This window comes from Nansenia antarctica, assembly GCF_963989245.1.
Source record: "Nansenia antarctica genome assembly, chromosome: 5".
Classification (NCBI taxonomy): domain Eukaryota; kingdom Metazoa; phylum Chordata; class Actinopteri; order Argentiniformes; family Microstomatidae; genus Nansenia; species Nansenia antarctica.
In genome coordinates, this window is record NC_137690.1 from 31,752,438 (window position 1) to 31,767,437 (window position 15,000).

The following is a 15,000-nucleotide window of genomic DNA, read 5'->3' on the forward strand; positions in this document are numbered from 1 at the left end:
CGTCAGGGAGAGAGGCGAACGATTGACTGCTGAAAAGTGTTAAATGGACAAGAGATATAAACCGTCCTTTCAGATACGGCGCTCCACTTTTGGGCGGATGTGAAATCAATGTCTCATTCCACCCCCGACTCATAACACTGTGATTAATAGACAACGTCGGATAGATTTGTTTGAATCTCAAGTCGCCACTAAGACTCTCACTCTGCATGTAGTTTTTGGGCTACAGCAGGGCACTTGGGACACACACACACGCACAGACACAGACACAGACACAGACACCCATGCACACACACACACAGACACAGACAGACACACACACACAGACACAGACACACATGCACACACACACACACACGCACGCACACAGACACACACACACACTCACACAAACAGACACGTGCACACACACACACACACACACACACACAGACACAAAACGTGCACACACACACACACACACACACACACACACACAGACACGCACAGACACACACACTCACACGTGCACACATGCACACACACACACACACACACTCTCACACACACACACACACACACACACACACAAAACGTGCACACACACACACACACGCACACTCTCACACACACACACACACACACAGACACGCGCAGACACACAGACACACACACACACACACACGCACAGACACTTGGTTCTGCTCTAGGAAGGCCACGTTAGGTGATGCATTATTCACATCTCCCAGCCTGGCCTGCCTGCTTGATCCATGGTCCTGGAGAGAGGAACCATCATCAAGCTTCCCAATCTATCCTCCCCATTTAAAACAATGTGCCACAACGCTCGCTAGCCGTATGGTTACACAGGGGCCCGGACTACAAATCCCATGAGAGAGAGAGAGACACAGAGAGAGAGAGAGACAGAGACAGAGAGAGAGAGACAGAGACAGAGAGAGAGAGAGAGACACAGACAGAGACAGACAGAGACAGAGAAAGCGAGAGAGAGAGACACAGAGAGAGACACAGAGAGACACAGAGAGACAGAGAGAGACAGAGACAGACTAATTCAAATAAAAAATTAGACAGAGACAGTGAGAGACAGCGAGAGAGAGAGAGAGAGAGACACAGAGAGACAGCGAGAGAGAAAGAGAGAGAGAGGGACTCCACCAGCCAGTCCCCACAGTTAAAGCAGGCCAGTGCAGAGAGAACACTGAGGAGAGGTGTGCTGACCTGGGTCATTGATCACATGGGCAGGCAGGACTGTGCTAAACAAGCTACAAAGGGCCAATTAGGTTATCGACTCCGACTGCGGAGGCTGGGCTCCCAGCGGCCGCCACAACACACCGGGACTAATACTCCTCTGCATCTCCTCTGACAGCCTGCAGTACGGCAGGAAATACCGCTCGTCGTCGTCGACAACGCACCTGTCTGCTGTGGATTATACATCTCTCTCCTTTTTTGTTTGTGTTTGTTGTTTGCGTGTTGTTAACGGCCCTGCCTCTAGTGAGAGTCTGAGAAAGTCGGGGGGCGGGGGGGGGGGGGGGGGTAGAGTACGGCGGTAGTCGCTAAACGCTAAGGTTGTGTGTTCGATTCCTGGCTTGCGGGGGGGGATCACCTAGAACCTTCCTAGAAACATTTCAAACGTATCCTTCATCTCCTCCCGCCTTGACTACTGCAACTCCCTACTCACCGGCATCACCTCCCGCTCCCTCCATAGACTCCAGATGGTCCAAAACTCTGCTGCACGCCTCCTTTCAAACACCCGCTCCCGTGACCACATCACTCCTGTCCTCCACTCTCTCCACTGGCTCCCCATCAAAGAACGCATCCAATTCAAAATCCTCATCCTCACATACAAAGCACTCCATAGCCTGGCCCCCCCTTACCTGACTGACCTCCTTCTCCCCCACCGCCCTACCCGTACCCTCCGATCCTCATCCATTGTTCCCCTCACTGTCCCACCCTCAAAACTCAAAGGCTTCGGTCACCGTGCCTTTTCACGAGCTGCACCCCGCCTCTGGAACTCTCTCCCCCAACCACTCAGAGACTCACCCTCACTCCTCACTTTTAAATCCCACCTCAAAACCTACCTGTTCTCCCATGCCTACAGCCTCCCCTACCCCTAGCCATCTCCCCCATCCCGGTGCCCCCGCCCCCCCCCCCCCCTTGACACGCATACAACCTCCCCTACCCCTACCCATCTCCCCTAACCCTGCCACCCCCCTGATATGCATACAGCCTCCCCTACCCCTAACCACCTCCCCTGTCCCTACCACCCCCCCCCCCCCTCCCCGTTCGCTGACTCTGTGTTCCATGTTACTTGTTGTTTTTGTGTTTTCCGTATCCCCTATATTGTCAGCGTCTTTGAGCCTCGGAAAAGCACTATATAAATTCAATGAATTATTATTATTATTACGCACGGGACTGGTCTGTAAATCGCTTTCGGGGAGAGAGAAACTAAAGCGTCTGAGGGGGGCTGGCGGCTGTGGCTCGGGAGGTAGAGCCGCCGTCGAGGGGTTGCGAGGTCGGCGGGTTCGGCGGTTCGACTCCCCCCGGTTGGCCACATGTCGAGGTGTCCTCTTGCAAGACGCCGAACTCCACATTGCTCCCGACGAGCGGGGCCGGCGCCTTGCAACGGTAACTCGCCGCCATTCGGTGTTTGAATGTGTGTGTGAATGTGTGTGTGAATGTGTGTGAATGGGTGAACAAGAGGCCGCCGTAAAGCGCTTTAGAATAAGGCGCTATATTTATAGAAGTCAGTCCGGCTGTCTGCTAAACGGTGTATGCTGGTGTAGAGGACCAACCACAGCTCTGACGTCAGCCCTGATGGACCCTCTCCCTCTCTCCCCCTCTCTCTCTCTCTCCCTGTGTGTGTCTGACCCGTGTCTCTGCTCTCTGTCGCCCCCCGCAGGCTTCGAGCTGCTGTACCAGCCGGAGGTGGTGAGGCTGTACCTGAGCCTGCTGACGGAGAGCCAGAACTACAACACCCTGGAGGCCGCGGCCGGGGCCCTGCAGAACCTCAGCGCCGGACAGTGGACCGTGAGTAGAGGAGGGGGGGAGGGGGGCAGTGGACCGTGAGTAGAGGAGGGGGGGAGGGGTGCAGTGGACCGTGAGTAGAGGAGGGGGGCAGTGGACCGTGAGTAGGGGGGGGGGGGGGACAGTGGACCGTGAGTAGGGGGGGGACAGTGGACCGTGGGTAGGGGGGGGACAGTGGACCGTGAGTAGGGGGCCTCCGTTCTGATGATGTCACCCTGAGAACACCCTGGTTGTGAGGCTCCGCCGTGGCGCGGCCAGCCTGGCCTGTCTGGGAGGCTCTGGGGCCACGCTCACCATCACTCTGTACAGAGCTGCTTATTCATATTCATGTTCTGCTGCTGTGGGATGGGGGACTCTCTCTCTCTATCTGTCTCGCTCTGTCTCTCTCTCTCTGTCTGTCTCTCTCTGTCTGTCTCTCTCTCTCTCTCTTTCTCACTCTCTCTGTCTGTCTCTCTCTGTCTCTCTCTCTCTCTCTCTCTCTCTCTCTCTGTCAGTGCAGTTGTTTCTATCTCTCTCTCTCTCTCTCCCTCTCTCACTCTCTCTGTCTCTCTCTCTCTCCCTCCCACTCTCTCTCTCTCCCTCTCTCTGTCTCCCTCTCTCACTCACTCTCTCTGTCTCTCCCTCTCTCTCTCTCCCTCTCTCTCTCCCTCTCTCTCTCTCTCTCTCAGTCAGTGCGGTTGTGTTTCCTGTAAACAAGGCTATATCGGTGCTTCGTCAGCCCTGGCGCGCGATTCGCTGTCTCGATTCAGTCTTTCACACCCCAGTGTCACACATATACACACACACACACACCACACGGCAAACACACCCGTCGCCACTGACCGTCACACCCCCCCCGCCTCTCTCTCTCTCTCTCTCCATCCTCTCACCTCTTTTAGTAGCTCACCACGGAGGTGACAAATACAACATTTAATTAAAAAAAACAAAAAACAAATCACAATCAGGCACTTTCAACCGTGTCACACGTTTTCCGACCTGGTCGCAGGTGCTTGGGTGCTACTGTGCCATCAACGCTTCTGTATTTCAAAAAATAATAATTGGGCTCGGTAATACCGGCTCTCTCACCAGTCGTTAGCGGTGACGTTTTTTTTTCCCACTTGCGGTGGCCATGTTAGAGAGAGACAGATGCTCCGTCTCTCCTGTGGTTGTTTGCTGTGTTGCCGAGGCTGATCAGAATGCTCGGCCACACACTGGGGGTTTGGGAGGGGGGGGTGCGGAGGGGGGTGCGGGGGGGGGCACTGCAGTGCTAACACATCAAAATACCGCATCAGGGAGATGGACATAGTGTCCCAGCTCCCTAAGAGGATAACTCAAGCTTCTTTTCTTGCCTTAAAACCCTCTCCTCTCTCCTCATGACACTTGCTGCTGTGTCTGTGGCGAAGAGAGTTTTAAAAAATATATATAGATTTGGTTTTTGGCTCGCTACTGCCATCCAGTGGCCGGGCCGCAGTGGTGTTAACCTCTTAATGACATCTCTGGGGGGGGGGGGGGGGGGGGAGGGTGGAACGCTGCTCTGCAAAGAGGAGCTGCTTTCATGTCGGACTTAATGTTTGGTGGAACGGGGGTGAGTGAGCGGGGAGAATCCACTGATGCTTAAACAGGAACTAATTACATCACATGACCGTCCAGAGAGGACGCGCTGGGTGGGATTCTTTTGAACTGTGTGTGTGTGTGTGTGTGTGTGTGTGTGTGTGTGTGTGTGTGTGTGTGAAGGTATCCACCAATGCGCTGTATTAGTGTACAGTTGTACTGTTGTAGTGTTTGTGTGTTTGTGAGGGGCAACTTTTATATGTGTGTGTGTGGTGTGGTGTGTGTACGTGTACGTGTGTACATGTATCGTATCACACACAAAGCTGTCCATCCTGATATTCCATGTCCTCTCTCTCTCCCTCCTTCCCTCTCTCACTCTCTCCCTCTCTCCCTCCCTCACTCCCTCCCTCTCTCTCTCTCTCTATCTCTGTCTCTCTCTCTCCCTCCCTCTCTCTCCCCCTCTCTCTCTCTCTCTCCCTCCCTCTCTCTCCCTCTTTCTCTCCCTCCCTCTCTCTCTCTCTAGTGGTCCAACTACATCCGTGCCACGGTGCGCAAGGAGAAGGGTCTTCCCATCCTGGTGGAGCTTCTCCGCTCCGACTCTGACAAGGTGGTCCGGGCCGTGGCCATTGCCCTGCGCAACCTCTCCATCGACCGCCGCAACAAAGACCTGATCGGTAAGGACCGCACGCAGTCAGAACAGGACAAAGCCCCTCTGGGGGCGTCTGATACAGAGTGGAACAGAGAGAGAGAAACAAACGTTTTCGAACAGATTTAGCAGATCGTGACACGTGATGACGTCCGATTAATCTTTTCCCGTTTCGGTTTGTGTGTCAGTAGAGATTTTTCAGTAGGATTCCTTCAGAGGGATGATGATGGAATCACACATTTCGTACGACGCTATGGCAGAGTGTCGAGATGTCTGTCGTAGGAAAGATGGCTAGTGATACAGAGGTAGTCATCTACTGACTTCTACCCTTCTACCCCTCTGCCTTTTACTCTTCTGCCCTCTGCCCCTCTACCCTTTACTCTTCTGTCCTCTACCCCTCTACCCCTCTTCCCTCTACCCCTCTACTCTTCTACCCCTCTTACCTCTACCCCTCTTACCTCCACTCCTCTACCCTTCTACCCCTTTACCCCTCTACCCCTCTATCCCTTTACCCTTTACCCCTCTACCCTTTTCCCTCTACCCCTCTACCCTTCTACCCCTCTACCTTTTACTCTTCTGCCCTCTACCTCTCTACCCTTTACCCCTCTTCCCTCTACCCCTCTATCCCTTTACCCCTCTACCCCTCTTCCCTCTACCCCTCTCCCCTCTACCCCTCTTCCCTCCACCCCTCTACCCCTCCACCCCCCCCCTGCAGGGAGCTATGCCATGAGAGACCTGGTGAGTAACCTTCCCAGCGGGCAGCAGCGGCCGGCCAAGAACCTGGAGGAGGACACGGTGGTGGCCATCCTGAACACCATCCACGAGATCGTGACGGAGAGCTCGGAGAACGCCCGCTCCCTCATCCAGGCCCAGGCCATCGAGAAGCTGGTGGCCATCAACAAGACCAGGTTAGCAGGAGGAGGAGGAGGATGTAGCGTAGCTCGGCTCGGCTCGGCTCCCCTGACGACGGCAGTAGCTCTCCAACAGTGTTGCCAGATGGGATTTGTTTTCCAGCCTAATCACAGTCTAAAAAAACGCCCAGTGTGATCATAAGTAGCCCAATCGGGCTGGAATAATAGCCCAATCTGGCAACACTGCTCTCCGACAGTGTTGAAGGTCGATATCACCGGGACGGAGGGGCTAATTGTAATGCGCAGAACGGAACGAGAAACCATATCAAAACACACAGGGCTTCTGTCCTAGTAATCCCATCCATATTCCATTCTCTTCTGACCTTGAGTGCAATTAGTATAATGTCGATATTCATATTCACAATGGACCACGCGGCGTCTGAAGTATTGTCCGCTGCCGGCCATATACGTCGGACATCACGGTACATTATAATAACCCTCCCTTTGTCATGTCTGCCACGGCCGTTAACGAGGTCGTTAATGAGAGAGGGGAACTATTAGCCCATGTTCCATGTTCGGAGGCTTGTACACTAGGTGGAGGCTGGGGGAGGCTTGTACACTAGGGGGAGGCTGGGGGAGGCTTGTACACTAGGGGGAGGCTGGGGGAGGCTTGTACACTAGGGGGAGGCTGGGGGAGGCTTGTACACTAGGGGGAGGCTGGGGGAGGCTTGTACACTAGGGGGAGGCTGGGGGAGGCTTGTACACTAGGGGGAGGCTGGGGGAGGCTTGTACACTAGGGGGAGGCTTATACACTAGGGGGAGGCTGGTGGAGGCTTGTACACTAGGGGGAGGCTGGTGGAGGCTTGTACACTAGGGGGAGGCTGGTGGAGGCTTGTACTCTAGGGGGAGGCTGGGGGAGGCTTGTACTCTAGGGGGAGGCTTGTACATTAGGGGGAGGCTTGTACATTAGGGGGAGGCTGGGGTAGGCTGGTACACTAGGGGGAGGCTGGGGAAGGCTTGTACACTAGGGGGAGGCTGGGGGAGGCTTATACACTAGGGGGAGGCTGGGGGAGGCTTGTACACTAGGGGGAGGCTGGGGGAGGCTTGTACACTAGGAGGAGGCTGGTGGAGGCTTGTACACTAGGGGGAGGCTTGTACACTAGGGGGAGGCTTGTACACTAGGGGGAGGCTGGGGAAGGCTGGTACACTAGGGGGAGGCTGGGGAAGACTGGTACACTAGGGGAGGCTGGGGGAGGCTTGTACACTAGCGGGAGGCTGGCGGAGGCTGGTACACTAGGGGGAGGCTGGCAGAGGTAGAAATCGGAGGCCGGCGGCACCTTGTAATGTATGGAACCGAATGAGGAACGGTCAAAATAATAATAATAAATGGTTGGATAAACACACCAGAATGCACTTATTGCGCTAATCATGATAACCCGAACACCACAAGTTGGGGAGATGTTTAGATGACTCCCCCCCCCCCCCCCCCCCATGAGGCACCGACTTCGAATTCTCCAGTCTCTGAGAGAGCAGCTTGTTGTGATAGTCTCTGAGAGAGAGAGAGCAGCTTGTTGTGTTAGTCTCTGAGAGAGAGAGAGCAGCTTGTTGTGATAGTCTCTGAGAGAGAGAGAGCAGCTTGTTGGGATAGTCTCTGAGAGAGAGAGAGTAGCTTGTTGGGATAGTCTCTGAGAGAGAGAGAGAGAGAGAGAGCAGCTTGTTGGGATAGTCTCTGAGAGAGAGAGAGAGAGAGAGAGAGAGAGAGTAGCTTGTTGTGTTAGTCTCTGAGAGAGAGAGAGAGTAGCTTGTTGGGATAGTCTCTGAGAGAGAGAGAGAGTAGCTTGTTGTGTTAGTCTCTGAGAGAGAGAGAGAGTAGCTTGTTGTGATAGTCTCTGAGAGAGAGAGAGAGTAGCTTGTTGTGATAGTCTCTGAGAGAGAGAGAGAGAGAGAGAGAGCAGCTTGTTGTGTTAGTCTCTGAGAGAGAGAGCAGCTTGTTGGGATAGTCTCTGAGAGAGAGAGAGAGAGAGAGAGAGTAGCTTGTTGTGTTGTGATAGTCTCTGAGAGAGAGAGAGCAGCTTGTTGTGATAGTCTCTGAGAGAGAGAGAGTAGCTTGTTGTGATAGTCTCTGAGAGAGAGAGAGTAGCTTGTTGGGATAGTCTCTGAGAGAGAGAGAGTAGCTTGTTGGGATAGTCTCTGAGAGAGAGAGTAGCTTGTTTTGATAGCGGTCTCGCCTCGTACAAACTATCGATCCGTCTCAGATTAGTTTTCCGTCGGGTCTGAACACGAGTCGTTCATTTCATTCCGAGTGAATGTCTTTTCCGAGTCCCTGATGAGTCTGACTTTGATGTGAGCACCCCAGCCCCCCCCCCCCCCCCCCCGCACTAGTGCAATTAAAAAGTAAAGCTCAGGAGAAGCTAATGAATTTAATGAAAGGAAATACGCCGCCATCAGGGTAGTAAAATTAAAACGCCCGCTCCAGAGAGGCCGCTCCGGGGAATAGATGGCTTTGATTGGTAGATTGATTACATTCTAGTTCTCCTCTTCTCCTGGTGCGTTCTGGGCTAGATTGCTATTAATGGATTGTTTCTCTCTCTCCCCCCATCAGCCAATCGTCACGCGAGAACAAGGCTGCCTCCCACGTGCTGCAGACGGTGTGGAGCTACAAGGACCTGAGGAACGCCCTGACCAAGGAGGGCTGGAACAAGTCCCACTTCCAGGTACCGGAGGGGAGGGGAGGGGATGGGACAGGACAGGAGAGGAGGGGGCAGGAGAGGAGGGGACAGGACAGGAGAGGAGGGGACAGGAGAGGACAGGAGGGGAGGGGAGGGGAGAGGACAGGACAGGAGAGGAAGGGAGGGGACAGGACAGGACAGGAGGGGACAGGACAGGAGAGGAGGGGAGGGGACAGGACAGGAGGGGAGAGCAGAGGACAGGAGGGGAGAGGAGAGGAGGGGACAGGACAGGAGAGGAGGGGAGGGGACAGGACAGGAGAGGACAGGAGGGGAGAGGAGAGGAGGGGACAGGAGAGGACAGGACAGGAGAGGAGGGGACAGGAGAGGAGGAGACAGAAGAGGAGGGGAGGGGACAGGAGAGGAGGGGAGGGGATGGGACAGGAGAGGAGGGGGCAGGCCAGGAGAGGAGGGGACAGGACAGGAGAGGAGAAGAAGAGGGGGCTGACTATCTCCGGAAGATGGAACACTTAGACCCCCACCAATCCGGCTTCAAGGCTGGGCACTCCACTGAGTTCACGGAAGCCCTCCACTCTGCTTCCTCCCTCTCCTCCGTTCTCATTCTCCTTGACCTGTCTGCTGCCTTCGACACAGTCAATCACCAGATCCTTCTCTCCATCCTCTCAGAACTGGGCATCTCTGGCACCGCACACTCTTGGTTTTCTTCCTACCTGGCGGGCCGCTCCTACAAGGAGACCTGGAGAGAATCGCTGTCTTCTCCACGAACCCTCTCCACTGGGGTACCCCAGGGCTCCGTCCTAGGGCCCCTACTTTTCTCTCTCTACACCAAGTCTCTTGGCTCGGTAATCTCCTCACATGGGCTCTCCTACCACAGCTACGCAGGCGACACTCAACTCTTCCTGTCCTTCCCCCCGTCTGATCTACACGTGGCAACCCGTATCTCTGCATGTCTCGCTGACATTACAACATGGATGGCTGACCACCATCTCAAGCTCAATCTTAACAAGACCGAGCTCCTCTTCATCCCCGGGAAAGCCTGCCCTCTCCAAGACTTCTCTATCACAGTGGAGAACTCTACTGTAACCCCCTCCCTGACAGCCAAGAACCTTGGAGTGATCCTGGACAACCGACTATCCTGTGCGGAGAACATTGCAGCAACTGCAGATTCTTCCTCTACAACATCAGAAGGATACGACCATTCCTTACCAGAGAGGCAGCGCAACTCTTGACCCAGGCACTGGTCATCTCCCGCAAGTACTGCAATGTACTCCTGGCTGGGCTCCCCGCCTTCGCCATTAGACCTCTGCAGCTGAAGGAAATGGTAACCCCCCAAACCCCAGCCCGCTCACTCCGCTCCTCCACCTCGGCTGGCCGACTGGCCCCACCACCTCTACACAGCAGTCGTGCTGCCCGATCACGTCTCTTCACAACACTGGCTCCCCGCTGGTGGAATGAGTTCCCCACGGCTGTCAGAACGGCAGAGTCACTACCCATCTTCCGTCGTAGACTGAAGACCCATCTCTTCAGGTTACACCTTAACTGCTCCTCCTGAGACATCTTCTGCCCCTCACCACTACGTCTCCTAAAGACACCCGCTTTCCCCTCTACTGTGTCCCTAAGAACTTCTATTGCCCCCCTTGTACTGTTTCTCTGTTTCTCCAGTGAAAAAATAAAAAACTAGGTTTTAGAAGAAGGTGATAGGGACAAGGTTTTTCCTTCTATCAATGGCCCCGGGCCTGAGCTAGATTACTCTTCCTGCAACGAATGGTGGACTGATGATTCACATCCTTAGTATTCAAATGTATTGATTGTAATTCGCTTTGGAATAAGGCGTCTGCTAAATGCCAAAAATTTAAATGTAAAATGGATAGGCCAGGGCAGGGCAGGGCACGCCTGACCAGCAACCTCATGTTGAATTTCCAAATTGGTTAGGTTCAGGGTTTGGGTTTGAGTAAGGTGTGTAACGGGATGCAGGGGGCAAGCATGTCACTCCCCACTTCCCTGTCTCTCTGCCATCCCAGAATGCATCTGTAACTTCAGTGAGTCAACTAGCTCAGTGGGTCAACTAGCTCAGTGAGTCAATTAGTTCAGTGAGTCAACTAGCTCAGTGAGTCAATTAGCTCAGGGAGTCAGTCAACTAGCTCAATGGGTCAACTAGCTCAGTGAGTCAACTAGCTCAGTGAGTCAACTAGCTCAATGGGTCAACTAGCTCAGTGAGTCAACTAGTTCAGTGAGTCAACTAGCTCAGTGGGTCAACTAGCTCAGTGAGTCAACTAGCTCAGTGAGTCAACTAGCTCAGGGAGTCAACTAGCTCAGTGGGTCAACTAGCTCAGTGAGTCAACTAGCTCAGTGAGTCAACTAGCTCAGTGAGTCAACTAGCTCAGTGAGTCAACTAGCTCAGGGAGTCAACTAGCTCAATGGGTCAACTAGCTCAGTGAGTCAACTAGTTCAGTGAGTCAACTAGCTCAGTGGGTCAACTAGCTCAGTGAGTCAACTAGCTCAGTGAGTCAACTAGCTCAGTGGGTCAACTAGCTCAGTGGGTCAACTAGCTCAGTGGGTCAACTAGCTCAGTGAGTCAACTAGCTCAGTGAGTCAACTAGCTCAGTGGGTCAACTAGCTCAGTGAGTCAACTAGCTCAGTGGGTCAACTAGCTCAGTGAGTCAACTAGCTCAGTGGGTCAACTAGCTCAGTGAGTCAACTAGCTCAGTGAGTCAACTAGCTCAGTGGGTCAACTAGCTCAGTGAGTCAACTAGCTCAGTGGGTCAACTAGCTCAGTGAGTCAACTAGCTCAGTGGGTCAACTAGCTCAGTGGGTCAACTAGCTCAGTGGGTCAACTAGCTCAGGTCGAAGCATAATGCTCATGATGCTCTGGGTTGTCAGTTTTATATTGCTTTTGCTTTTTTATGTGTTGGGAAAGCTACTCTGAGAATGTGTTTAACTAGAGTAGGGACAGGATCTTACTACACCGCTACAGGGCAAAAAAAAGCTGTTAGTTATTGGGGAAAACTACAAAGATTAGAATTTAGTTGAACTACCACCAAGCTACTGCAAAATGCAGTGTATGGTAGAACTACTCCCTGACACAGATTCTACAGTATACCGTAGTATGCATACGTAGGTAAATAAAATAAACCAAAAAACATGCTGAATGACCATTATAAACATACATAAACATAACACCAGAACAGCCGTGCCTACCTACTATAAGAGCCGCCTCAGGGGGGTCAAACGACCATAGTCTTTACTCTTTTCAATGGGAAGCTGCTATTTACACACAACGACCACTAGTTCGCCGCCTTGTAAATTACCCTTCCTCCTACACAGAAAAACTAGCTTCAAAATAGCTTTATACAAGCTTATCCTGATGTGATTTGGGAAAAAAATTAAGTATGCTGGGTGGTTAGAACGCACATGTCTGGAAAAGTCATGAAAGTAGGGTCCGGAAATTTGATCGAGTGCAAAGATAGAACATTTAGTTTTTCACCCATGGCTGTTGTAGTGTTAAACGTGCAGTGTGGAGGGCAGGTGTCAGGGTGACTGTTCTCACCCCCGTGTCCCTCCTCCTGTCTCCCCCCCCCTGTCTCCCCCCCCCTGCCAGCCCACAGCCACCGGAGCCCCCAAGGCGGCCAAGAACGGACGGCCGGGCTACGACGACACCACCCTGCCCCTCATGGAGAAGAACCAAGGTCAGTCACACACACCAGGCTGGGTCAGTCACACACACCAGGCTGGGTCAGTCACCAGGCTGGATCAGTCACACACACCAGGCTGGGGGGCCACGGCAGGGGGGCTGCTGGCGGTGAAAGTAGTGTGCTTTTAGTGTGTGCGTGTGCGTGTGTGTGCGTGCGTCTGTGTGTGTGCATATGTGTGTGCGTGTGTGTGCGTGCACGTGCGTGTGGGTTCTGAAGTCAAGCCCAAGCATGTAGCGTAGGATATTAACCTGCATAGAGGGTGGGGGGGTCGTTATAGAGGGGCGCCACACAAACACAACACATCTCCCTGGAAGAGGAGTCGAGAGCATGTGACAGCACTTTTTTTTTTCATAATTTTTCAAATCTTTATTAATAAGTAATTACAGAGAAAGTAAAATGACATTTCCGCATTGAATAGAGCGACATAACATTTCTGTAGATGATTCGCAATGCATCCTGGAATCAAGGGGTAGCGTACCCCTATGGCTTCAAAGCTAGTCTGGTCCTGGAATCGCTCGAAATGAAGCCATAGTTAGGCCTCGAAATGAAGCCATGGCTCGATGAAATATGAATTGGGACACCCCTACCCCTAAACGTGAACGCGCAAAACGAAGCCATAGGGGTGAAAACGAAGCCGTAGGGGTGAATTGGGATTGGACCCAAGTTTGAATGACCCTCCCATCGCCGCTGAGGGACCTAGCCGTAGAGCCAGACGCAATGTACCTTTAGCTCCCCCAGTTGAATAATAAGAGTAAACTGTTTGTAGAGAAAATGTTGGCTGTGTTGGGAATGACCCTACGTATGAACTGTTGCTGAGTGGATTCATTCGGCGATGAGTTTCAAATGTTTCTAACGACATGATAGCCGTTCTACTTACTGTATGTCTGATGCTGTACGCGAGACCCCTCTCTGGACGATGTGTTTGTATAAAGATGGCCGTTCAGTACAACCAAAGCAACGTTAGGTGTGGGGCAACTCTCTAATGACAGTTTATTAACACTAGAACAGCCGTGCCTTTTTTACCTACTAAAAGAGCCGCCTCGGGCGTTCTTTCCAATGCTCAAGCTGCTATTTACACACAACGACCACTAGTTGTCCGCTTGTAAATTAGCCTGCTTCCTACACAGAAAAACTGCAAAACAGCTTTATACTAGCTTATCCTGATGTGATTTTGAAAATGTAAGGATACTGGGTGGTAGAACGCACATATCTAGGAAAAGTCATGAAAGGAGGGTCCTGAAATTTGATCGAGTGCAAAGATATAACATTTTTCTTTACTCATGGCTGTTCTAGTGTTAAACCCACTCAACAGTTTGGTCTCTAATTGTCTCCCCCCAGTGTTTTCTGTGTTTAGTCTAAAATGAAGGCATTTTAACTGTTATCAACACGTTCCTTCCCCCATCAGGTGTTTAACTCACTGAAAAGGTGAGCTAAAGGGGGGCAGTGTGAGCTGGTGTTGGCCCTTCTCCTCCAAACACTGACCCAACCTGTAGACTCCCTTGCCAATAATCACACCTGCGTCGGTCATTGAAGAACCAGGGTGAAACTCAAACCAGCAGGACTAAGTGGCCTCTTGGCAACTTAAGTTGTGTGTGGACCTTCTCTAGGACATATAGGATATACTGTATATATATATATAGGATATATAGGGATAGTTCACTCAAACTCCGAAGTCTATGAACAAAGAAACAAACTTCAATCCCCACTTTGGTAATGAATCCCCACTTTTGGTAATGATAGATAGATAGATAGATAGATAGATAGATAGATAGATAGATAGATAGATAGATAGATAGATAGATAAGTAGATAGATAGATAGATAAGTAGATAGATAGATAGATAGATAGATAGATAGATAGATAGATAGATGACGGCCAACCAGGCGTTCTCCCGTAGGTGACAGTTGGGCTACGACGGCAGGGAGTGTCGAGACAGAATCACGCATGCACACAGAGGGACATTTCTTCTCTCGAACGCCGTAGCCGTCCCTTCAAACGCCGCTGCTTAACGTCCCTATTGGACGCCACAGGGCTTCTTAGTGTCCCTATTGGACGCCACAGGGCTTCTTAGCGTCCCTATTGGATGCCACAGGGCTTCTTAACGTCCCTATTGGATGCCACAGGGCTTCTTAACGTCCCTATTGGACGCCACAGGGCTTCTTAAGGTCCCTATTGGACGCCACAGGGCTTCTTAAAGTCCCTATTGGACGCCACAGGGCTTCTTAGCGTCCCTATTGGACGCCACAGGGCTTCTTAGCATCCCTATTGGACGCCACAGGTCTTCTTCAGTCGTAGTGGCCGGTGTTGGACAGGGCAGTGTGGTTCTGGCTTCTTGTCGCTAGGCTACTAATAGGTCACGTCCTACAGAGGCCGCTGGTCAATAGCTGTGTGAGGGGTAATGTTGTGTGTCGGTCAGGCATGTGGGCCCTGGGGCAGAGTGTAGTGGGGTGTGTAGGTCATGTGACCCCGGGCTGATGAGGTTCTGGTTCTGGGGGCTGGCAGCTGAGATTGGACCCCCGCAGAGGAGAAACGCCTCATTTCCCTGCCCGCACCGGCGCTCTCCGACAGAGCCTGACTGACAG

At 52.5% G+C, this 15,000-nt stretch overlaps 1 protein-coding gene across 1 annotated transcript in view; it reads left to right on the plus strand.

Annotated features, from left to right (window-relative positions):
- The window catches only part of LOC308157963 (splicing regulator ARVCF-like), a gene marked incomplete at both ends in the record, with an annotated part of 59,638 nt that overhangs the window by 41,498 nt on the left and 3,140 nt on the right, over window positions 1–15,000 (plus strand). The window contains 5 exons of the mRNA XM_080531557.1: window positions 2,888–3,015; window positions 5,066–5,216; window positions 5,904–6,096; window positions 8,642–8,753; window positions 12,325–12,412. Coding sequence (XP_080387683.1) covers window positions 2,888–3,015; window positions 5,066–5,216; window positions 5,904–6,096; window positions 8,642–8,753; window positions 12,325–12,412 — 672 coding nt within the window. The remainder of the gene's footprint in view (window positions 1–2,887; window positions 3,016–5,065; window positions 5,217–5,903; window positions 6,097–8,641; window positions 8,754–12,324; window positions 12,413–15,000) is intronic.